The following is a 24,424-nucleotide window of genomic DNA, read 5'->3' as shown; positions in this document are numbered from 1 at the left end:
AGGACGGTCCCATCCAGCAAGAATGAAGGCGAGATTGACAACTTAACATTTAGAAGTTATGTACCTACCATAACGTTCCATGTTAGTTGTCTTCTCGCCTTCTTTCTTGCCCCGCCTCCTTCCCCTAGCCTGGTCAGACCGAGAAGATTATACATCTTCTATTAAGAGGTTATTACCTTTTTCTAGCTGTTCAACTCCTAGTGTCACTAGATTATGTGGATCCTTTCTAGAGGGTTATGATGTTATTTAGTATTTTTTATTTCTTCCTCCTAAGTTGGAAGAAAATACTGCTATTTCTTTAGCTACCAAACGAGATCTGAGTAATCTCCCCCTTGCATCATGGGATATAGGGTTGCCTCGAGCTGGTAAAATTAGCTCTCGAGCTTAGCAAGTGCCGAGTCGGAGCCGAGGATCGGCTCCGAACCCATTCAGCAAGAAAGAAGGCGAGAGAAGACAACTAACATGAAACGTTATGGTAGGTACATAACTTCTAATTAAAGTTCATGAAATTAGTATTGTTTCAGTGTTTGATGTCAGACAGAAGTGCTCTTCGCAGCACCCGCAATGTGCCCAGTAATGACGCTTCCTACAATTCATATGGGGTTACATATATTAGTAACATGTCTAAATAACGGTTATAGATTCTTTTTTATAAGACCCGTTGCTCCTACTACTATTGGGTATCAGTCATGCCTACTGTATGACTGATCAAGTCACTTAACAAGACAGTGTTCTGGGACATTTGGTAGATTGGACTATGTTGGACTATTGTTGATCAATGGTCTCCTAGACTGCATGCCTTCGAACTATCTATGAAAATGTGTAGATGGTACTGAAATGTACCTGTCTATTTCAAGTTCAGTTAAGCATTGTTAAAATCAGTACTATGTTCAGTTTTAGGTAGGAGGAAAAATAATATAAATTTCACCTTTGCTAAAAAATGAAACTATATTGTCATATAGATGCAATTTGTTATCTAATAAAAGGATGGGTATCAAGGAAATTCCTGTATCATTTGAACATATACCTTCTGTCTTGGAAAGATAGATAAGAGAAAAAAGGTTTTACAAAAAAATGGAAGATTTTCTTTCAAAGATTATTTCTAGATATACTTCTTTGATACTTTGCAGTCTAGCAGCATTGTGATGAGATGTGTCTGTTTCAGATTTATTCCAGAATCACCTCGCTGGTTGTATGCCCAGGGTCGAATCAGTGAGGCAGAAGATGTCCTATATCTTATTGCCAAGAAAAATCGCCAACAAAAGTACACATTTTCACTCAAATCAGCAGCAGATCGGTCTTGCGGAGAAACTGGCAGCTTTTTGGACCTGTTTTGTAATCGTATCCTGTTGGGAAGAACCTTGATCATGATGTATATCTGGTATGGTTAACAAATTTATAAATCTACATGTGCTGGTAGCATCGCCCAGTGATGTAGTGGGATAAGGCCTTGACTATGATCAGATGACTTTTTTTTTTTTTTTTTTTTTTTTTTTATTTAATGGCATGGACATTGGAGAGCCTGAGTAAGGAGGATAGGAGTGAGTGGCTGATGCCCATTTCCCCATCCTGGGAGGAGGTGATGAGGTTTGATTTGCTGCATTATTGATGCTTACCAAAAGATAAGTAATCACCCACAGCCAGGCTTTATGTGTAGTGGTCTACATGTGAGGCATGTTAAGCAGAATTCCACAGAGTTTGTGAACTGCCTGGGGAAGAGGAGTTAGAGAAACCTGCAGAATTAGCTAGACTGACCTGCTCCCTATTACCTGACTCATACTTGTGAGTCTCTGCAATCAGGGAATGAGTGGGCCCTAACATTCTCACCCAAACTGGAGAGAGAGATGTTTCCTGCCCCTTATCAGAAGTGTATCTGACTATCCATAGGCATGTCATATGGAAAAGGGAAAAATATGTTGGGGAATGCATGCTTATATAGTGTCATTCTGCACTGCAGCTATAAACCATAAGATGTAGGGTTCCTCCCAAGTAAAGCTGTGTTGAACTTTGTTTTTTCCATAACTGTTGTCTTCCTTACCTGTGCATGGTTTCACATTATTCTAAATACTTAAAGTGATGTAAGGATCCCATATAAGAATGATTGTTCTTCTCACCTGTTAAGCTATTAGTTAGTTGCATTTTCTTTGTGTGTGTGTTGTTGGTCATTTATCAGTTTGATAAAGACTTTTTTTGAAGGAAATAGTCACCTTTTGAGGGAGTACTAGTGAGCCTTCACAAGATGGATGCCTGCCTTCTTGTTCATTGTGGGGGAAAAAATAAAGAAGTTATGTCCTTACCATAACATTCCATCTGTCTTGTTGATTTTCATTCATTCATTACTGATGGGTGTCAGTTCCGTCCTCTGAACCTAGTCGGCCATTATAAGAAGCTCATGCCAGCCAAAAAACTCTCGATCTAATATTTACACATAGTGCCCCTCTCTACATTACCTCAGATCAAGTTTGCCTTTAAGGAAGAAAGAAAGAAAGTGGAGGCTTTGCCTGTGCAACTTCCCTATCATAGACTAGGACCATATCCAAACCTCCAGGAGCCTTTCGGAGGGGGATGGCGAGTGGGTTGTAATGAATGAATGAAGATCAGCAACACAGATGGAAGTTTATGGTAAGAACATAACTTCTTTATCTGATGTTGTTAATCTTTATTTATTCCTTACTGATGGGACAGAGTCCTTAACTACTTTGTTTTCTGGGAGGCCCTATGGAAGAATATTCCAGAGTACCACTGAACCAAAGGAAGCTCTCCCCCTGGAGACCATATCCAGTTTGTAATGAGTGATAAAGGTATGAGGAGTGGCCCATGTTGCTGCTGCACAAATGTCATCCGTGGAAGCCCTTGCATGGAAGGCAACAGACGTTGCAACTGATCTGGTTGACTGTGCCTTGAGCTTAGATGGTAGAGAAGTTTTGTTCCATTGATAAATAAAGCAGATGCAATCTCTCAACCATTTAGATAAAGTAACATTGGAAATGTATCTTCCCAATTTTGGTCCTGAGAATGATACAAATAATTGGTCAGATTTTCGTAATGATTTAGATCTGTCAAGATAAAAACACAATTGTCTGTGCACGTCAAGCAAATGTAGTGAATAATGTCCTTCTATTCTCATGTTGCAGTATTCATTATAGTAGGGGTATGGCTGCCTGCAGCGCCGTACATCCGGCCAGTATACCCAAGTCTTCATTTAGGGGTACGTGCGACGTAGCATGCTGGATACAAGCATCCTACCACCCGACACTACAACCTGTAAGAGATGCACTTATCTAGCCAAACTGGAGGTAAAGCTCTCTCCAACCAAGACTGAACTTGACAGTCATGAGGAGAAGATAAACATTTGCACCACACCACAATCATCACATAGTCTCACTAAATCTACACCACCAAAATCCACACATAGTAACACAAAAACATTCGCAGAGACACTCAATAATAATCTGTCTAAGCAACAGAGACCTCCAAAGCAGAAATGCAAGCAACCTCCATCCCGCAACACAACCCAAATGACACATAGCCCACAGACTCAGTGTGCCACTCAACCACAGCCAATAAGGCAAAACAACGTACCCAACACACTAGTCATAGGTGACTCTATAGTCAGGGACACTGGTGTCCCACTCACCAAGCTAAACAAGGAGAAGGTTACTGTCAGCTGCCTGTCGGGTGCCAGGATCCGCCACATAACCCACACACTCAGGTCACTCCACAGCATGTACAAATATGACTCTGTCTTTGTCCATGTTGATGTGAATGACCTGAGACGTACCTCCCTGGACTACATGAAGAGAGACATGGAAGAGCTCTCCGATCTTGTAGCCCAGGCAGGTATGTCCCTAGCCCTGAGTAGCATTCTGCCATCGCCCAGAATTATACCGCAGTACAAGGACAAAATGATTGAATTCAACAATTGCCTAAGCTTCTGGTGTCATTCTAAAGGGATCCAGTATCTGTCTGCTTGGGATGACATGGTCGACAGACCACAATGCTTTGCCACAGATCGCCTGCACCTGTCGCCCCTGGGATTCCGGATACTGGCTAAGGCTCTTGCTGCCCCTATAAGTGCCTTTTTTAAGCAAGGTTCAAATAACAAATTATTTATTTATTTATTTATTTATTTTGCATTTGTTGACCGGGCTAGTCTAGCTGGACATATATCCGTTTTCAGTAGAGGCCCGGGGAGAAAGGCTCCAATTACATGAAGTAAGAAAACATTAACAGCAAAAAACATAAGCAAACTACAAAAAGTACAATGGTAGGCTTGTGTAAGAATTTAACAAAAAAACAACTAGCAAACACAAGGCAAGTTAACCAAAAACAGGTGGTTAACAATACAAATTTCAGGAATGCAGCATACTAAAGTTAGAATAATAAAAACTGATAAGAAAATCACAAGACGGCATAACATGGAGAAGGAAAATAAAACAAATCTTTTGAAAAGTCAATATAAGAGAGGTAGCTGGCATCAGTTAAATATATTATTTAGAGGCACAGTTAGGGGATAGTGGGGGAAGGTAGGAGTAAGGGAGAAGTAATTTCAGTCGGGTTTAGTACAAGGACATAGCCACTGAGTTTTAAGATATTCTTTGATGTGTTTTTTGAATAGGGGTGTGGAGTCTAGGTGAGTTATTTCTTGAGGGAGTTGATTCCAGATTTTCCCAACAGAATTCGAAAATAATGAGTCACCAGCTTTATTGTAAGATTTAGTCGAGGCTACTAGGAGTTTATTAGCAGAGCGTAGAGTAGCTAGGTTCTTATAAGGTGAAATAAGTTTTGTAAGGCTTGGGGTAGCTTCAGGGTAGTGAAGAGACTTATGAATGATAAGTAGTTGCTGATAGATAAATTCACCACCGTAACAGGAACAGGCAAGCAAAAACTGAGGGTAATGCTACTCAATACTAGAAGTCTAAATTTTAAAATGCACTCACTCAAGGCACTCCTTAAAGTGGAGAACATCGATATCTGTGCAGTGACCGAGACCTGGTTCAAGGTTCCAGAGAGCACCCCTGCGCTACCAGGCTATAACACATACCACACTTTTTGGCCATGCAACCTGGACCGAAATACCAAAGGCCGAGGTGTGTCCATATTCATTAAGGATATCCACACCTCCAGGCTAGTTGCTCAGCATAATGCATCCAAGGTTATCTAAGTGCAACTATCTCTGGGCAAAACTGCAATCCAAATTGTAGCTTGCTAGAGATCCCCCACCATGCCCCAGGATTCCCACTTCTCTTTTCTTGATGTACTGGAAAATATTAGGGTTCAACCAAACACCCTAATAATGGGCGACTTCAACTACCCCACCATTAACTGGGAAAACTACTCGTGTACCAACTCCTTAGCTCAACGCTTTCTGGAATTTATAAACTCCAGTGCCCTGGATCAACTTATCCACACCCCCACCCAGGGCAACAATATCGTAGACCTAGTCATTACCAACATGAGTGACCGGTGTTCCACACCTGAAGCCAACTCCTCGTTGGTCCGATCTGACCATAAGCTAATCACCCTTGATATCCACATCCCGCCCCCACCCCATTAAGGAAACCACGGTAAGAAATTTCTCCAAAGCCAACTTCATACTTCATGACACCCGTGCAGATGGACAATACAGTTACAACTGCTGAATCCTACACAAATGCACTCTATAAGCACTTACACGAGTGCATAGATTGTGCTATCCCAAACAGAACCAAGACGCTATCCTCCAAAAAAAGGAAGCCAATCTGGTGGTCCCCTGCCATAAACAAACTGTACAACAGAAGGAAGAAACTGTTGCAAAAGAGAATAAAATCCCATGAGAGGAGGAGCTTCCCTGGTCAGCCTCAGTAAGAAGCTGAGATCCCTTATATTAAGATCCTCCAAAGCTAGCTACGAAAACAAAATCGCCACTAATTCTAAGGACAACCACAAAGCATTCTATAGCTATGTCAAGAATCTCGATGGCAACACCCAGATCTGCTCTGAGTTACAGCACAATGGCACAAAAATTACAGAACCAACTGATATTGCCAACATCCTGGCAGATAGGTTCAATGCTAACTTTACCCCCCCTCACCCCCTAAAGGTCCCATGTCTATACAGGAAGAATGTAGAGTCCCTGTAATCACAACTATGCAGGTAAAAGCTGCACTCTCTAAAGCCAAAAACACAGCATTCATGGGACCGGACAACATCCCAGGCTGCGTTTTACATGAACTTCAGAATGAACTGGCTCCCCACTTAAGCACCATGTTCAATAATAGCCTCGCATCAGGCTTTGTGCCCACTGAATGGCGCACAGCAACAGTTATCCCACTCCACAAAGGGGGAGCCACCGCTGATCCAGGGAACTATCGCCCTATTAGCTTGACGAGCCTGATCTGCAAGGCCATGGAACGTATCATCATGGAACTCGTAAACAAAGACATTGGTAACCTCCAAACTCTGGATCCCACCCAGTTCGGGTTTGTGAAAGGCAGATCATGCCTCCTGAACCTGATTGACTTCTTTGAGGCAGTCACCAAAGCCGTAGATGAGGGTAAGGTGGTTCACACAGTCTATTTTGACCTCGCCAATGCTTTCAACACCATCCCCCATTCTGGAATTATAGCTGAACTCATTAAACTAGGTATAACTCCTTACGTCACAAGATGGGTTGCCAACTGGCTCACTGACAGAACCCACACTGCAAAAGTTGCAGACTCAAAATCTGACCTCAAAGCATGACAAGTGGAGTACCACAGAGTTCCGTCCTGGGACCTCTCCTGTTTGGTATCTACTTCTCTGAAGTACAGGCTAACACAGAAGGCCTCTGGCTAACGAAGTTTGCAGATGACTGCAAACTAGGAGCCATAGTCAAGTCTCCAAATGATGTGGACATCCTACAGAAGGGCCTCGCTCAGACAGATGCCTGGTGTCAGAGCCATGGCCTCAAACTCAGTGCCAAAAAGTGCAGTGTCATCCTCTTTGGTAAAAGCTCTGTACCCATGAACTACCACATAGGTAGCAATCTACTTAATACCGAATGTGTGTGATAAGAGACCTTGGGACCCAGGTGGACAGTAGTCTCTCCTTTGATAGTCACATCGCCACAGTAATCAGGAAGTCCTTCTATGTGGGATACAACAGAGACCTCGTTTCTGATAAAGGAACCACAAAGGAAAAGAATAGTAGCAGCAAAAACAACCACAGAGATTCCAAACACGGCAAATGTGATCTTTGCTTTGTTTTCTTGATTCTTTTATTCTAAAAGGTGCAAACAGGTAAACACTTTCACGGATAACAAACTCCGCTTCATCAGACCATGTTAAACACAGTGTAACAGATGACTATTTAAATGTTACAGCAGCCAATCAAGTACAAGTCTAGAAGGAAGGGAAAGGTCAGTACATGTAAATTACATACTGTAGTGCAAAGTAGACTTGCTTTGTGCTGGCAGTTGAAAGCAGCACACATCCACAATGTTAAATGCTATCAAACTATTGCAGCCTTAAAACACAACACATGTACATGCATAAAAACAGATTATTATACAAATAAATAGCAGCATTTTATTAAAGCAGCAACTAATAATAAAATGTCTAAAAAATCCTGCTGATTCCTTGCCATATCAGCATGGACAATAATGAAAAAACAAGGCAGTCAATCTGTTTGAAAGTCTAAAGACAGAAGTAGTTGAACCAGTATGGTTATTATATGGTACTAATAAAAACTGTGTGATACTAAGTGTATGGTTAACAAAAATGAGGATAGGATGGTGTGTAAACTGTGTGACATGCATGTACTGCCAAATGCATAATTGAGAGATTTAAATATAGTCATAGAACATCATGATAAAAGATTGATTTTATAATATTAACAGCAAGGGCTAATGATGTTTCAGAGCTCTTGCTTTAAGGAAAGGTTTTATTGATACCTTGCTGTTCAAACCCGGGGGTTTGCCTGCTTGTAGCCGAATAATCCATTTCTGTTCTATGGATTCAGTCTTGTTTGATAGATCACCACCTCGAATATTAGCATGCACTAACTCTAAAGCAAAGAACTTGAACTTATGACTGGGGCCTGTCTCATTAACATGCATAACTAAAGCACTGGATACTTTCACATTTCTAATGTCTCTCATATGTTCAAGAATCCTGTCCTTGAAAGCCCTGTTTGACGCAGAAACAAAAGTATACCAGATGTTCATCGTGTTTCACTGTTGCAGTCATTACACTTGGGTTATCTTGCTGGCAGGCTACCCACAGTCGGCCTGAATTCCAAAGTCTTCATCCGGTGTCGGTTGCTGTTGCCTCCTCCCTGACGTCAGTGCGCCAGGGGTATAAAAGATGCAGTCGACGCCATTTTCTCCAGTCTTTCTTGCCGCGCGGTGCCCGAAGCAAAAGCAGTTCGCAATTGCCGGTCGGTCGACTTATGAGATTTTTGTGTTCGAATTTCAGATCCGAAGTCTTCATTTAAAGCTAAGTACCCCGTTGGGGAAACTTTTATCTTGCTCCAGACCGATGTCAGAAAAAGTTAATAACTGTATTTCTTGTGGGAAGCAAATACCTCATAAGGACTTCCATTCTTATTGCATTCCTTGCCTAGGCCCTGATCACGACATTGCTAATTGCAGGTTTTGTGCTAGATTTAACCAACACACTGTTAAGCGTTGGTACGATTTTGCATTTCACTACTTTGGCCGAAGATTTAATTACACAATGTTGTCGGATAGCCATCCGACTACCGCAACTCACAAGAAATGCAAGGAAAAAGAAAAGGACAGGCATCCGAGGTCCAAAACTGACGACGAGGCTTCTTCTAAGCCAGTCGCTGGTTCGTCAGTTTTCAGTGAGGTGCTTTCGCAGCCCCTGACGCCCGCTACCTCAGAGCCACAGGCCGCTTCTGACTCCCACGTGGAGCTGACTAGGCCATTGGAAACTCAAGGTATTGGACCCTCGGAAACTATTCCCTCAGATGGGTCTAGAGCCGCTGAGCAGGCATCGGCTTCTGAGGGTGTTTTCAAGCCTACACAGTTATATGTAAAAACCACTTCAGCTTCAAAGGCAAAGACTAAAGCACCTCTAAAGACAAAGAAACAAGTATAGCAATCCAATGGACAGGCCTCCATGCCTAAAAAACTGATGCTTAAAATGGCCAAAGACCTAATTACTTTGATCAGGGGTTCCCATCCCCCTCCTGATAAGAGGCCTAGGCAAGAGACAGAATATGAATCTTCAGATCAGGTTTCCATTTCCTCTGACTCCTCTTCTGAACAGGAATACTCTCTTCCTCCCTATGAGGATTCTGATGCTGAAGAATCTATCCCTTCAGCCTGTCCTCCTGAGGATTATTCTTTTGGGGAAACCCTGCATATCATGAGGGAGCACTTCCACTGGGAGAGCCAAGATTACTCATAATCTAAGAAAAGGTTCAGAGATTTTATTTTACTACCTCAGCACAGGCCCCTTGCTATTCCGCCTGTTTTAGACATTGTAGATGTATTTTCAGAGTCCGGCCTGTCTCCTGACTGTTTACCTCCAGCACCTGTTAAGCCAGACAGATACTACAGGGTTCCAGATACATATAAATTTCTATATAAAAACCCTGCTGCTGACCCAGAAACTATCTCTCAGGGTCCCAATGGGGTTAAGGCTTCCTCTGCAAAAAACCCCATCCCCTCTGATAGGGATTCAAGGTTCAAGGTCACTAGACAGATGGGGAAAAAGATTTACACTTCTGCTACCTTGGCTGTAAGGGCTTTAAGTTGTCAGTTTCATATGCTGAAATATCAGCAATATTTAATGTCACTGCTTAAACAGAAAATGTTGGCAAGTTCAGAATGTGCAGAAAACAAAGAAATGCAGGATTTATTAAATGCAGCTGAACAAGTGGGAAAGCATACTTTGCAATGTGGTTTTGATTCTGTGGAGGCCTCCTACCAGGGCCACTGTTACGGGTTCTGTTATTTGGAGGCATGCTTGGTTAAAGGAACAGAATCTGCCTGATCATGTTAAAGCAAAATTATTAGATGCTCCATTACAGAATGATACTTTGTTTGGTGTTAAAGCAGAAGATGTGTTGAAGAAAATGGAGGGCAAAGCAAAATCTATGCAAACAGTCAAGGATTTCTTACAGGTACAGCCACCCAGATTTAGCATTAACTGGCCTACAAGAATTGGTCCTTTCCAGTGTCAGACAGGCCACAAAGAGGCAGATACAGACACCCCAGAGGCAGATCCCAGCCCCAAGGCTTATACAGGCCTAAACAATGGGGTGCTTCTACCCCCAAAAGCAGAGAAGACAAATCACAGCCATACAGGAAACAGTCCCAATTACTTCTCTCTGCTAGCACCAAGCACTTATCTTTTGGCAGCCCCCTTAGGGGGAAAACTAGCACTGTCTTCACAAAATTGGCACATGATTACCCAGGACAAATGGGTCTTGAATATAGTGTGACAGGGCTACAGATTCCACTTTCACACCTTGCCAAAGGCAAAAGGTATGCCAGACCTGCTACACAATCAATGGGCAGAGGCACAAAAGCAAGTTTCATCCCTCATGGACATGAGGGCCATTCAGCGAGTACCACAGCAAGAGCAGGGACAAGGATTTTACTCAAGACTTTTCTTGGTACCCAGAAAGGACAAAGCCTGGAGACCAATACTGGACCTGTCTATTCTAAACACATTTCTGGACATTCCAAAATTCAAAATGTTGACTCTGAAGCAGCTTCTGCCCATGCTGGGAAAGAAGGCTTGGCTGGTAACTTTGGACCTAAAAGAGGCATACCTGCATGTCCCAATCAGACAATCTTGCAGAAGATACCTCAGATTCATAGCTGGCTCCATGCACTACCAATTCTCTGCATTGCCCTTTGGCTTATCTACTGCGCCCAGGGTCTTCCCAAAATGCCAGGCACCAGTAATTGCATTTTGCAGACAAAAAGGAATTCAAATATATCCTTACTTGGATGACTGCCTTATTCAAGCAGAGAACAAGGACATTCTACTAAAGCATCTGGCATTTGTGAAAAGATTACTAATTTGCCTAGGGTACACAGTAAACGAAAAGAAATCAAAACTAGTACCCTCTCAAGAGATAATATTCCTGGGTGCAAGCTTAAATACAACTGCCCAGATGGCTTATCTCACGCCAGACAAACAAAGGCAACTGACATCTTACTTCAAAATGTTGGCAACAAAGACCCAGTTGTCTGCAAGGAAAATTCTGCAGACTTTGGGCTTCATGGCATCCTGCATTCTGCTAATTCCATATGCAAGACTGCATATGAGGAAACTACAATGGTATCTAAAAAGTGTTTGGACTCAACATTGCAACAGCCTGGAAACATTAATTACCCTCATTCCCTGCCTGCAACAGGAGTTTCGATGGTGGGCACAGGCCTGTCACCACAACAAGGGACAGCCATTCACTTTACCCACAGCCAGGCAGACATTAACAACAGATGCATCAGATTATGTCTGGGGGGCCCATATGGCAGGAAAATGTATTCAGGGCACATGGTCCACAAGCCAAATGCATCTTCATATCAATCAAAAAGAGATGCTAGCTGTTCAGAATGCCCTGGCAGCTTTCAAGGATCTACTTCATCCAGGACAACTGCTGATAAAGATAGACAATACTACAGTAATGTGGTACATAAACAAGCAGGGAGGCACACATTCCTACCCCCTCTGCAGACTAGCCATGACTTTGTGGGACACAACATTGGCTTATCAAGTTCACCTGCAAGCACAATTCCTGCCAGGAAAGATAAATACACTGGCAGACAAACTAAGCAGAAACCTCATGGATCCCCCACGAGTGGAAACTGGATCCACAAGTCTTCAGCATGATAACAAGGAAATGGGGATGCCCAGACATAGATCTATTTGCCTCCCCTCACAACGGCCAACTACAGCGATTCTGCACAAGGACTTATCACAAGCAAGCATGGGAAGTGGATGCTCTATCCTCCAGCACCACAGAACCACCTATTTTTTTCTCATCCATTAATAAGGCAGTACCTGAGAGGGTCCAAAAACATAAGAACCCCAAGGAGAGCACCAATACCTGCATGGGACCTCAATTATATCTTGGAAAAACCTTACACTGCCTCCTTTTGAGCCAGCCTCTACAGCTGATATAAAATTCTTATCCTGGAAAACAGCTCTGCTCCTAGCAATAACCTCTGCAAGACGAGTCTCAGAGTTACAGGCACTCATGGCTGTGGAACCTTTTATTATCTTCCATCCAGACAGGGTTTCTCTGAGGACAAACCCGACATTTATACCTAAGGTAGCATCCAGTGTAGCCCTTAACCAAACTATTCATGTGCCTACCTTTTATCCAAACCCACAGAATAAGGGTGAGAGACTTCTGCATTCTTTGGACATACACAGACAGCCAGCCCTTAGGCAGGGGCGAACTAGGCAGGCGCCCTAGGGAGGTAGGCAAGAACCAAAGGCCAGCCTGTAAACTTGGTTGCATAATAAGAAAAGTATTATAATTTAAAGTGAATAAAACCACAGGCGCCCGGAATCATAAGGCGAGTGGTGAGTGCCCTCCCACTTTTAAACCTGTAGTGTGGCCAATCAACAACTACTTTAAAAAAAAAAAAAAAAAAACGCTTCACTCCACCTTTCAGGATAAATATATGTGCATCATACGCATGTACTCCAACACCACTGATGTAAAGAGTTCTGTGGTGGCGGAATTGAATTAAACTAGCACTTCAAGATAGGGATCAATTCCGTGTGTATACATGTGGCCATTTCGTTTAAAAAGGAGGTAAGTAAGTGTATTTGTGTGTGGGTCTGTTTAGTTTAAACCGGGTTACTGTATGCGAGAAAAAGTATGTGTGTATGTATGTATGGAATTTAAATTAGTCGCTCTGTTTGAATGAGAGAAAAGTGCATGTGTTACTGTGAGAGTAGATGTGTGTAGGAATGGAAGGTGTGTGTCTGTGTGTTGTATGAGAGAGTACGAGTGTGTGGAATTTAAACCAGTTTAGGTTTTGTGTGAAAGAGAATGCATGTGTGTTGTTTCGTGAGACAGTAGGTGTGTTTGTGTGTGTGTGTTTATTGCTATGTGGCAGAAAGCAGCTGTCCAGATAAAATTTGTAGTTCTGTGATTTGCCACTTAAGATAATTATAAATATATATAATATATATAGTGAAGATAATTATAAATATATATATCTAGTGTTTATAGTGTTTATACATACACATATATATATATATATATATATATATATATATATATATATATATATAGTTTAAATGAGCAGCGTGGTTGCATTTATTTTAAGTGTGTTTTTATACAAGTTTACATTTTTCGAATACTGAATTTTTAATGTAGGATTGATCTTAAGCAGTTTTATATTTGTGTTTTTGTAGATCAACAAAGTCAACAAAATTTATGGTACAAACACTTGTTTATGGTACAATGTAAAAGTGTCTTTTTAGTTAATCTATGGTGTCTTTTTAGCACTGTTTCTTACTTCTGTGTTTATATAGCTTTGGCTGTGGCAGTATGATATAAGGCCTATGTGTACTGATATATTGAATTTGTACATGGTGCAACTTTTGCTTATAGTTGAGTTGAAAGTTTAGTGTAGGTTGAAAGTTTAAGTGAGTCTTCACCAAAAGAGTGTATTAGTTTTGTTTGTAAAAGCCCTGGTCTTTTTCAGCAAGTGGTAAGGTTAGTAAAATTATTTGTTACAACCCTTTTCAAATTTAAAGAAAAAACTTACAGTTATTTACAGTCTACATTTTAGGTCATTTAATAATTTCATTGAATGGAGAACTAGTCATGCAATTGTTAATTAATTTAAAGCTTATCTACTCTTTATTGTTAAGTGTCAGTCTAATATTTTGTGTAATTGTAGGAATCTTTAGTTATATGATTGTCAGATGATATTACAGTACATTCTTTCCATAGGTTCCATAGGTGGAAGCTGAATGCCCGTGTACAGAAGTCTGGTTCTTCTAGTTCTGTCAAATGTGTCTAGTTCAATAGATTAAATGCTAAGTTTTGGTTTGGCAAAAGTAGTAATGCAGCCAGTCCTTAAACTTAATTATTATTCCCAAAGTAAGTGGAGAGAGAGCATTACTGATGGGTGGTGAGCAGATGGGGTATGGAGTTGGACAGAAGCAAGTGACCATGAATGGTCAAGTGTGTTCCTATTGCAATATCACCAACACTGAATTTTTTAATGTGTAATATAGGCAAGCAATTTTTCAAGGGTAGCAATTTGTGATTTGTAGATAAAAACATTGATATGTAAAGTTGTTTTATGTACTATCATTAGTTCATTTTTTACATATCATAGATTCGAGATGATTCAGATCTTTAATTGGGATCTTAAGGTAAGTCCATAGATGGTAGTAATGCGTTTTTTTGTTTTCATATGATATGCGTGAATCATGCCCGTTTCAATGAATGTGGGTTTCATGTTAAATTAATGTTTCAATGGTTTTATGTCGTTTCAATGAATGTGGGTTTTTTTCATGCTTCATGGATTCAATGTTTTTCATGCGCTTCAATGAATGTGAATGAATTTGCAGCTTCATCAATGAATGGTTTCATGCAGCTTCAATGAATGTAGGTTGGTTGCCTTCAATGATGCTGTGGGTTTCATGCCCTTCAATGAAATGGTTTTCATGCGCTTCAATGAATAGGTTTTCAATGAATTTCAATTCATGTAGGTTTTCATGTGCCGTTTGAATGTGCATTTTCTTGCGTTTCCGGTTTTGTGAATTTTTCAATGAATGTGGGTTTCAAAGGGCAGAGGAGTTTACTGCTCAAGTTAAGTCTGTTTTCATTGTTGGACTGTTTGTTTAGCAAATAGCAAATGGCTGTTGTCACTTTTGCTTTTTTATTTCAAAATCTGTGTAGATTGGTAGAACCAAATAATAGAACAGTATGCATGGTAACTGGTGAGAATACCAAATAATGGAACATTGGAAGGGAGGGAGAGGCTGCTGCTGGGGATTGAGGAGGAGGCTGGGGTGGGTGGTGGTCTATTACCCTTCCTAGGACCCTATTTGACCATGATCTGGCTCTGGTGTTCCATTAGAATACATATACAAAAAGGTAACATGCATTAGCTACATTACAGGAGTATCTTTCTTCTGATGTATTTAAAATAATTTAAAAAATGACTGGAATGGGCTTCTTTAGAGATGACCAGTCAGTGGGTGTGGCTCCAAATAGGGTATTTTCATGAGTGTGGTGTGGAGTGCTGACTTAAGGAAATACAGCACTACTTTGCCCCCTAGGCCATTTTTTCGGCTAGGCGGCCCTGCAGATGTGTTTCTTACTTGTTTACAGCGGGCGGCAAAATTACAAAAGTTAATCTTCATGGTCTTTTGTAAAAGTTCTGACTTAATCTATGCGTCTTTTAAGCACTGTTTCTGTATTCATGTGAGCACAAGCTTTGGCTGTGGCAGTATATGAAAAGGCCTATGTGTACTGATATATTGAATAAAAAATACCCTTGATAACTGAGTGTTATAGTTTTTAACCTGCTTTATTGTAGGTTGAAAGTTTATTTGTCTTCACCAAAAGCCCCTTATTTATTTTGCCTTGCCGTCAATGTGGTCTACAACAGCAAGTGGTATGTTAGTAAAAACAAATGTTGCATTTAGTCTACATTGAAGAAAAAAACTATAATTTATTTACAGCCCACATTTCATACAAAGGGTGTGTTTCATTGAATTATTCTCTAGTCATGCAAGGCAGATTAATGTTAAGCTTATTCTCTCCACCGTGGTGTCAGTCTAATATTTTATTGGCTTGTAGGAATCTTTAGTTATTCAGTTTGTTGATGACGATTAGCCAGTACATTCTGTGACTGTTTTCCATAGGTGGAAGCTGAAAGTGTGTCTAGTTCAATAGATTGAAGTCTGGTTCCCATCAAAACGTGTCTAGTTCAATAGATTGGTGCTAATGCTTCAATTGGCACTAGGAAGTATATGCAAGCCAGTCCCTTTAAACTTGTCAGGGTGATGCTCCCAAAGTGGGAGAGAGCATTACTGATGTTGATGGAACGGCATTTATATCGATGCTGTGGGACAGAAGCAACCAATTTTATGAACTTATAGGCAATTAATTTTTCAATCACCAACTTACCAATTTTTAATGTAATAAAACACCAATTTTTCAAGGGCAGCAGGCACTGAATTTGTAGATAAATTACATGGATATTTAAAGTTACTTGCTGCAGTATCCTCTTCTTCTTAGTTACATAGTTTAATGTGGAATTCAGATGATTTTACTTGAATATGCGTTTAGATGGTAATGTATGCCGCTTCACCGAATGTGCGCTTTCGGAATGTAAGGTTTCATATGTGGGTTTTCATGCCGCTTCAATGAATGTGGGCTCATGCCGCTTCTCAAACGGAATGTGGCCTTTCATGCCGCCTAATGAATGGCTTTCATGCCAGCTCAATGAATGTGGGTTTCATGCCAGCTCAATGAATGTGGTTTCATGCCGCCTTCAATAACGTGGGTTTTCTTGCCGCTTTCCAATGAATGTGGGTTTCAGCTTCAATGAATGTTTGTTTCATGTCAGCTCAATGAATGTGGGTTTTCATTTCGCTTCAATGAATGCGGGTTTTCATGCCGCTTCAACAATGTCGTGGGTTTTCTTTGCCGCTTCAATGAAATGTGGGTTCAAATGCCGCCAATGAATGTACGGGCGCAGGAAGTTTACTGCCTGCTAAGTCTGTTTCATTGTGAGAGTGTTTCTGTAGCAAATGGCTATCTGTGTTTGTGCTATTTTATTTCCACATCTGTAATCACAGAAGCAAATAACTGGTGGGTATGCATGGTAACTGGTGAGGTAAATCCAAATAATGGAACACGGTTCGGCTGAGGAGGGGCTGCTGGGATTGCTGCAGGAGGGGCTGCTCTTGGGGTGGCGGCCCATACCTCTTCCTAGGACCCTATTTGACCATGATCTGGCTCTTGTAACATACGAGAAAATACATATGCAAAGGTAGCTGCAGCTTAGCTACATTACAAGGCATTTTCTTCTGATGTATTTAACACTTAAGGAAATGAACTTTCTTTGGGGGTTGGGAACAGTGGGTGTCAGCTCAAATAGGGTGGCCTACATTCATGAGTGTGGTGTGGTGCGCGGCTTGGCTTCACAGCACTACTTTGCCTAGGGTGCCATTTCGGCTAAGGCCGGCCCTGCAGACAGCTACGCTTCTATTTGGACAGAACTAAAGCTTTCAGAAAGACTGAGCAACTTTTAGTGGCATATGCTGCAGGAACACAAGAGAAGGCCATCTCAAAGCAAACTATTTTTAAATAGATAGTCCACTGCATTCGTTTCTGCTATTCACAACATGGCAAATCAGTGCCTAAGGGCATTAGGTCACATTAAACAAGAGCAGCAGCCACTTCAGCAGCCTTTCTCAGAGGAGTACCAACCAAACACATCTTAGAGGCTGCAACTTGGAGTTCAGTGCACACTTTTACAAAGCACTACCACTTACCTCTCCACTCTAAATCCAGAGCAGGCTTTGCCACTGCAGTTCTGCAGGGTCTCATAGCCTCTCCTGATCCTATTTAGCCCCAGCCACCCTTCCTCAGCTTTGGGATTCAACCCAAGTGTAATGACTGCAACAGTGAAACACGATGAACATAGTACAGTTGTGTACCTACCATAAATGTAGATGTTCAAGTGTATTCACTGTTGCAGTCCAGGTTACCCACCCACCATCCCCCTTTCCTTTGCTGGGTCTTATCTGTACTTCTCTATTCTATACAAGCTATGTGGTGTATTTGCTTGTAGATGGAGGAAATGATTTCTTTAGTGCATGCATGTTTATTGATATAATTTTAGCTTACCCTGTTTGGGGGCACCTGACATCTGGGGCAAGAAAAACTGAAGAAAATGGCGTCGGCTGCATCTTTTATACCCCTGGCGCACTGACATCAGGGAGGAGGTGACAGCAACCGACGCCGGACCAAGACTTTGGAATTCAGGCCGACTGCGGGTAGCCTGCCAGCAGGATAACCCAAGTGTAATGACTGCAACAGTGAATACACTCGAACATCTACATTTATGGTAGGTACACAACTGTACTGTTCTTGGTCTGACAATCCGCATAGAAACTAGTGTCAATATTGAAACCAAGTTGGGGTGAAGGAAATGACCCCTAGTGTGTATGCATATACAAGCCATACACCTTCTACAGGTGTAGGTACCTTTTCTGCCAGATTGGGCATAGCTGGGAGGATTCAGTGGTCTATAACAAAATTGATTTTTGAGAGGTTTGTTGTTCCTAAATGTAAAATCAGGCTTATTTCCAATCACTCCTTGTAGTTCAGGTATATTTAGAAAAATATCTCAGTTGGCACTGATAGTATCACATACCATGCTGATGTTGCTAGCATAGGTCAAAAGCATCCTAAGCTTGTTGCTAACATTCATAGGGGTTCGACTCTGATCAACAATTTGTTCAGGAGTTTGTGCAGAGGTAAGGCTATGATTAATACTAAAATATGGTTTACATCTGCCTTCCCTCTCATTCCAGGCTTCAAGTATTTGTGTTTCAATGACTTCTCTCTTGTATCCTCTGTTTATAAATTCTTTGAGTAGGATGAGTGCCTTTTCTAACTGTGCATCCTCATTATGTAGACGCATGATACGGAAAATTTGCCCCCGAAGCACATTTAGTTTGGTATGATTAGGATGCATGCTATTATTGTGTAGAACGTTATTTCTTCTAACACTTTTCCTGTAAATGCTCGTGGACATGGAATATAGGGCATCCCTATTGATCTGTACATCTAAGAACTCTACAAGAGTAGAGGAATATTTGTAGGCTGTTGTTGTGTCTTTCGGCTTTTCCCGGTTAGGGGTCGCCACAGCGGAACTCCGGTCCGCTAATGATTGTTAGTTTATTTTTACATGCCGAGTTACCAGCCCTGATGCACAACCTTCAACGAATTCATGCATGTCTCCACGCAGAAGACGCTCTAGCTGAGAATCGAACCGGATACTGAAAGAACTCCAGCAAGGATTCTTCAGGGCCCTGCAGGGCGACAGCAACCGACGCTGGACCAAGACTTTGGAATTCAGGCTGACTGCGAGTAGCCTGCCAGCAGGATAACCCAAGTGTAATGACCGCAACAGTGAATACACTCGAACATCTACATTTATGGTAGGTACACAACTGTACTATTCTTGGTCTGACAATCTGTATAGAAACTAGTGTCAATATTGAAACCAAGTTGGGGTGAAGGAAATGACCCCCAGTGTGTATGCATATACAAGCCATACACCTTCTACAGGTGTAGGTACCCTTTCTGTCAGATTGGGCATAGCTAGGAGGATTCAATGGTCTATAACAAAATTGATTTTTGAGAGATTTGTGTTTCCTAAATGTAAAATCAGGCTTATTTCCAATCACTCCTTGTAGTTCAGGTATATTTAGAAGAATATCCCAGTTGGCACTGATAGTATCACATACCATGCTGATGTTGCTAGCATAGGTCAAAGGCATCCTAAGCTTGTTGCCAACATTCATAGGGGTTCGACTCTGATCAACAATTTGTTCAGGAGTTTGTGCAGAGGTAGGGCTATGATTAATATTAAAATATGGTTTACATCTGCCTTCCCTCTCATTCCAGGCTTCAAGTATTTGTGTTTCAATGACTTCTCTCTTGTATCCTCTGTTTATAAATTCTTCTTTGAGTAGGATGAGTGCCTTTTCTAACTGTGCATCCTCATTATGTAGACGCATGATACGGAAAATTTGCCCCCGAAGCACATTTAGTTTGGTATGATTAGGATGCATGCTATTATTGTGTAGAACGTTATTTCTTCTAACACTTTTCCTATAAATGCTCATGGACATGGAATATAGGGCATCCCTATTGATCTGTACATCTAAGAACTCTACAAGAGTAGAGGAATATTTGTAGGTTGTTGTGTCTTTCGGCTTTTCCCGGTTAGTGGTCGCCACAGTGGAACTCCGGTCCGCTAATGATTGGTAGTTGATTTTTACGTGCCGAGTTACCGGCCCTGACGCACAACCTTCAACGAAGGTACGACCATTCATGCATGTCTCCACGCAGAAGATGCTCTAGCTGAGAATCGAACCGGATACTGAAAAAACTCCAGCAAGGATTCTTCATGGCCCTACCACAACAAAAAAATAATCTAATCAATGTGCCAAACCTATCATTGGATAGAATGTACTGATTTTCCCAATTAATCTATGTTAGGTTGGCGTAGCTATTTGCACAAGCTGTGCCCATAGCCGTGCCAACTTTTTGCAAATAGAAAACGTCATTGAAAACAAAAGCATTGTTCTCCAAGATAATTTCTAAGAGGTTACAGAGAAGATTAACTTTATCAGTGGATGTATTGTATTGTATTATATTGTATACACCCGCTTCCCAAATTTGTTTATCGCCCAAGACTCTCTGTTAGGGGGATGGACAGCAGGGCTCTCCTCGGGTAACTCTTTTCTTAGAGGCCGCCCCCACATAGCATCTACTGGTAGGCCTTTGGACCAGTGTGGGTTGTCATCTGGAGGAGAAAGAATTTTGTCTGGTCTCCAGGGGATAGGTTCAGTGTTATCGGGACTCTTCCAGGCACCCTGCACAATGAGCTGAACCAGGTCATCTGCAGGCAGGGTCACCCAGGAAGTAGAGGGCCAAGCACAGAAAGCCTGCAAAAATACAGACTCCTCAGAGGAAGGGGTGGTGGACTTCCAGTCTCCCCACTTCTTCAAGATTTCCAATATGTCTTCAAAGGAGACATCCTCAGGGGGCGATAGTGGGGACCCTTCCCCTTCATCATAGTCTGTATCTTCAGTTAGGGATTCCTCAGGGGAATCCACATGCTTCCTCTTGCATGATCTCTTGCGAGGTACCTCCTCGGTGGGGACATCTGAGGAGGACTCTGCAGAGTGGGTACTGGTAGAAGGATGTCTTCAGGTTCCCGTGCCCGGTGGCCCTGAGTAGTCGGCTGTGTCAGCTGTGGCTCTGAGGAAAGATTATATATGGGTCTCTGGTGCTGAAGAGACCAGCTGGGAGCCTGCAGAGTCAAGTGCCCTCTCCATCACCTGGAAAGCAGGTCTGCCCGAAGAGGGATGGGAGCCCAGAACCAAGAAAAACAACCTCTGGGCTGGGGTCACACCCCGCTCCAGCTAACCCATTCCCAGGGAAGGAGCCACGAGAAGACTCTGTTCCGTTAAGGCAACCGGAACAGTAGTCAAAGGCACCGTGGAAAAAAGAGGCGCCGTACTAGGGATCACGATGCCGACAGACCAGTCTTGCTCCCGAGGATGGCCCGGCTCCAAGTGAGTCGATGACCAAAGGATAGACTCTGGAGCCATGGTACAGTCTACCAATGGAACCAAAGAAGCTGGAACTGGGGTTGGAGTCTGTGTTGAAGGCTCTGATACCTCCAGGCAAGTCAAAGGAGGAAAATATGTCAGAGTCCGTAGAGAAAAATTCTCTGCTCCATGTGGGAGGGAGGATTTGGAAGGAGGTGGAATTCCTCTGGCCGCCAGGAGCTGATCCACTTGCCTCACTACATCCAGTTCCGAAAGGCTCCTAGAGGAGCGGGTGGACATCCCCGACAGGGAGTCAGGACGCTCTAGAAATGGTCTGCATTGTTATCCAAAAAAACGGATCCACCAAAGGGGAATATCGGGTCCAAGGGGGTATTTAAACTTTCGGCACTGTGGTCAGAGGGCCAGCATGATGTATAGGTAGGAGGGAAGTGACCAGAATTGGAGCAATTATTTTTGGTGCCAAAAGGGAGATCGGTACTGTAGTCACAATTGGTGTCATAATCAGTGCTTGGGGCATGGGTGCCGAGGACAGCACTGTAGCCAGCTGTTGAGGTGCTGGAACCGAAGTCGGCACCATTGAGTGGGGTTGAAGCCCTGGTGACAAGGTTGTTGGTGCCAATTTAGAAATTTTGCTTTCGGCTCCATTGATTTTGATTCACTGATGTGAGGAGAGGAGGGTACGGATTTACTCCTCTTTTTATGTTCTCTCTCTGGAGGGGTTAAGCCCTCCAGCTCAGAAATAGCCTCTGTGAAAGGAGATTTCAGGAGACCTTTAAGCATAAGCTTGTTTTTCCATCCCGCCAAAGTGCGGGAGCTAAATCCCTTGCATGTCTCAGAAGGGGGTTTCACAGACAGGTATGGCACCCCAACAGTAGACACAGGACACATGGTTGTCCACATTAGGCATTTTCCTGTTGCACTGGTCACAGTGTTTGAAACCAGTTCTTCCCTTTTTTTCAGACATATTTGTGACCAAAAATACAATTTTAACAACAAATCTGTCAAACCACACTCACAATAAAGAAGAAAGTTTTTTTTGTACAGTAGAGAGGAGAAAGGGGAATACCAACAATGGTACTGGGAATTACCTTAGAGGTAGGGGAAGGCCTATACCAGCAATGGTACGAAGAGTACAAAACTTGGTAAAAGAAGGAAAGAAAGAGAGGGACACTCACACAGATAAGCAAATAATATGTGATTAACAATAGATTAATTCAATATATGAAAGAAAACCAACAAAAGGTTTAAGTAGTGATAATTTTGAAATGATTTGGCTGAGGGCTGGCCTGACACTTCTTGATTCAGTAAGTGGCAAATGAGATCTAAGGTAATGTAGAGAAGGGCACTATAGGTAAAGCTTAGCTTGAGAGTTTTTTTGGCTGGCGCAAGCTTGTTATAATGGCTGACTCTGTTCCGAGGAAGGAACCAACACCCATCAGTAAGGAACGTATGAAGTTTAGCAACATCAGATCTTTGCTTTTTATAGTAAGAGAGTTTTGTTTATTTTATTTGTTTATTTACTGGGGTATTGCACTGATAGTCACAGATCAATTATAGTCAAAACTCAGGTGAATAACTCACTACAGTCAATTACAAAAACAAGTAAAAACAGAACACAGTACTGTGCATTACTGTGGTAACACCTGCAAGTAGCAGTTAGAACTTATAAACTACATTGTATTGTACATGGCTAAAAGTTAAAGCCAATAGGACATGCATTCATCTCCAACTGAGAGAAGAAATAGAATGTATTTAGACATAAGAATAACTGCCAGTAAGTTTTACTGTCCTGAACAGAGGAGAGAAAGGCAAGTCCACTGAAGGAATGAGTAGAAGGTAGTAATTGGTTGTTAGGTAATGGGGAATGCATGAAAACGCATACACTGAGCTTGCTTTAGCGGATGTATTTTTAATTGTGGCTAATTCGAGAGAGTTTTTAAATGGGATTGTATGGCTAGAATTGAGTATACATGGTTGTTGCAATGTAGTTTAATTGTGAGAATATGTAGAGTGGTGGTAGCATGACACTGATGTTTTAGTTTATCAGAGGAGATTTTTGTTGTGTCTTGCTGTAGAAGGAGAGTGTATGTCAAGATGGAGGAGTTGGAAGAAAAATGAGACGGGTAGAACTGTTGTTTTCTTTACTGGTAAACATTTGATGAGAGTGAGGCAGTGCTGGTTTTGTGGTGGAAGTGTATAAGAACTCACATCTTATTTGTGATTGTCTGTTGTGTTGACATGATCTTGCTGGAGGCTGTTGCTGAAACAGGAAGGCCATATTCAAGTTGAGCTAAAAGCAGCAGCTGCTCCAGAAGGTGGTTAGAGGTAAAGAGAAATGTTCCTAACTCAGATTAGTAAAGAGTAGATTTTACTTTTTTTTTTCTTGTTTGGGACTAAAAGTTGATGGTTTAGTCTAGCCAAGTACTGAGGTAATGTTTTTCATTAGATCACTGTTGAAGTAATCATAACTGTATGGGATGTATCCCTGCCAAGGATATCTGATGTCCAACCAGTCTTCAAAGCTTTGAGCTCCTTCCTTATGCAACATACGTCTACCCATAGCATGTGGGTATGTGCTGATAAAAAGGGATGTATGGATGCATCAAAAAGCTTAGGTTTCCTGCCATATATATGCTTATGTACAGTTCTCATCAGCTTAATGGCATATTGATGGTCTGCTTCAGCTACAGTCTTGGTCAGACAAGTCTCCACTTTGAGGAACATTCCTTTTTTCTGTGTAAAAGTTATTTCATAGTTTTTTATGTGTAGTAGAAAGGGCAAATGTTCATGCGATAGATAAATCCCTATAAGGATGCTGATACATCCTCTGTATTTCATCTAAGAGAGCAGCGCAACATCAGAGCCTATCAGGTGTGACTTTCTTATACTCCTAAAACTGTAAAGTGCATACTAAAGTAATTTCTCCTTGAAAACAAGTGCCTCAGAGATATGACATACATGAGCACGGCATATGATTCCATGTCAGTGGACCTCCCCCATCAGCAAAATAAGAAAATGTTATCTAAAGAGATTTCCAAAGAAACTAAGATGCCCATCTCTTTTCTATTGCCTAGGTCTTGTGCACCACCCATGTGCTTTTGCAGCCCTTGAACTATCAG

General features: G+C 41.9%; 1 protein-coding gene across 1 annotated transcript in view; it reads left to right on the top strand.

Annotated features, from left to right (window-relative positions):
- The window catches only part of SLC22A15 (solute carrier family 22 member 15), a 1,628,958-nt gene that overhangs the window by 912,470 nt on the left and 692,064 nt on the right, over window positions 1–24,424 (top strand). The window contains exon 6 of the mRNA XM_044072941.1: window positions 1,166–1,381. Within this exon, the coding sequence (XP_043928876.1) occupies window positions 1,166–1,381 (216 nt within the window). The remainder of the gene's footprint in view (window positions 1–1,165; window positions 1,382–24,424) is intronic.

Source organism: Protopterus annectens, chromosome 5.part1 (assembly GCF_019279795.1).
Source record: "Protopterus annectens isolate FY-2018-M chromosome 5.part1, PAN1.0, whole genome shotgun sequence".
Classification (NCBI taxonomy): domain Eukaryota; kingdom Metazoa; phylum Chordata; order Ceratodontiformes; family Protopteridae; genus Protopterus; species Protopterus annectens.
The sequence above is the reverse complement of the archived record's forward strand: the minus strand, read 5'-3'. Positions and strand labels throughout refer to the sequence as shown.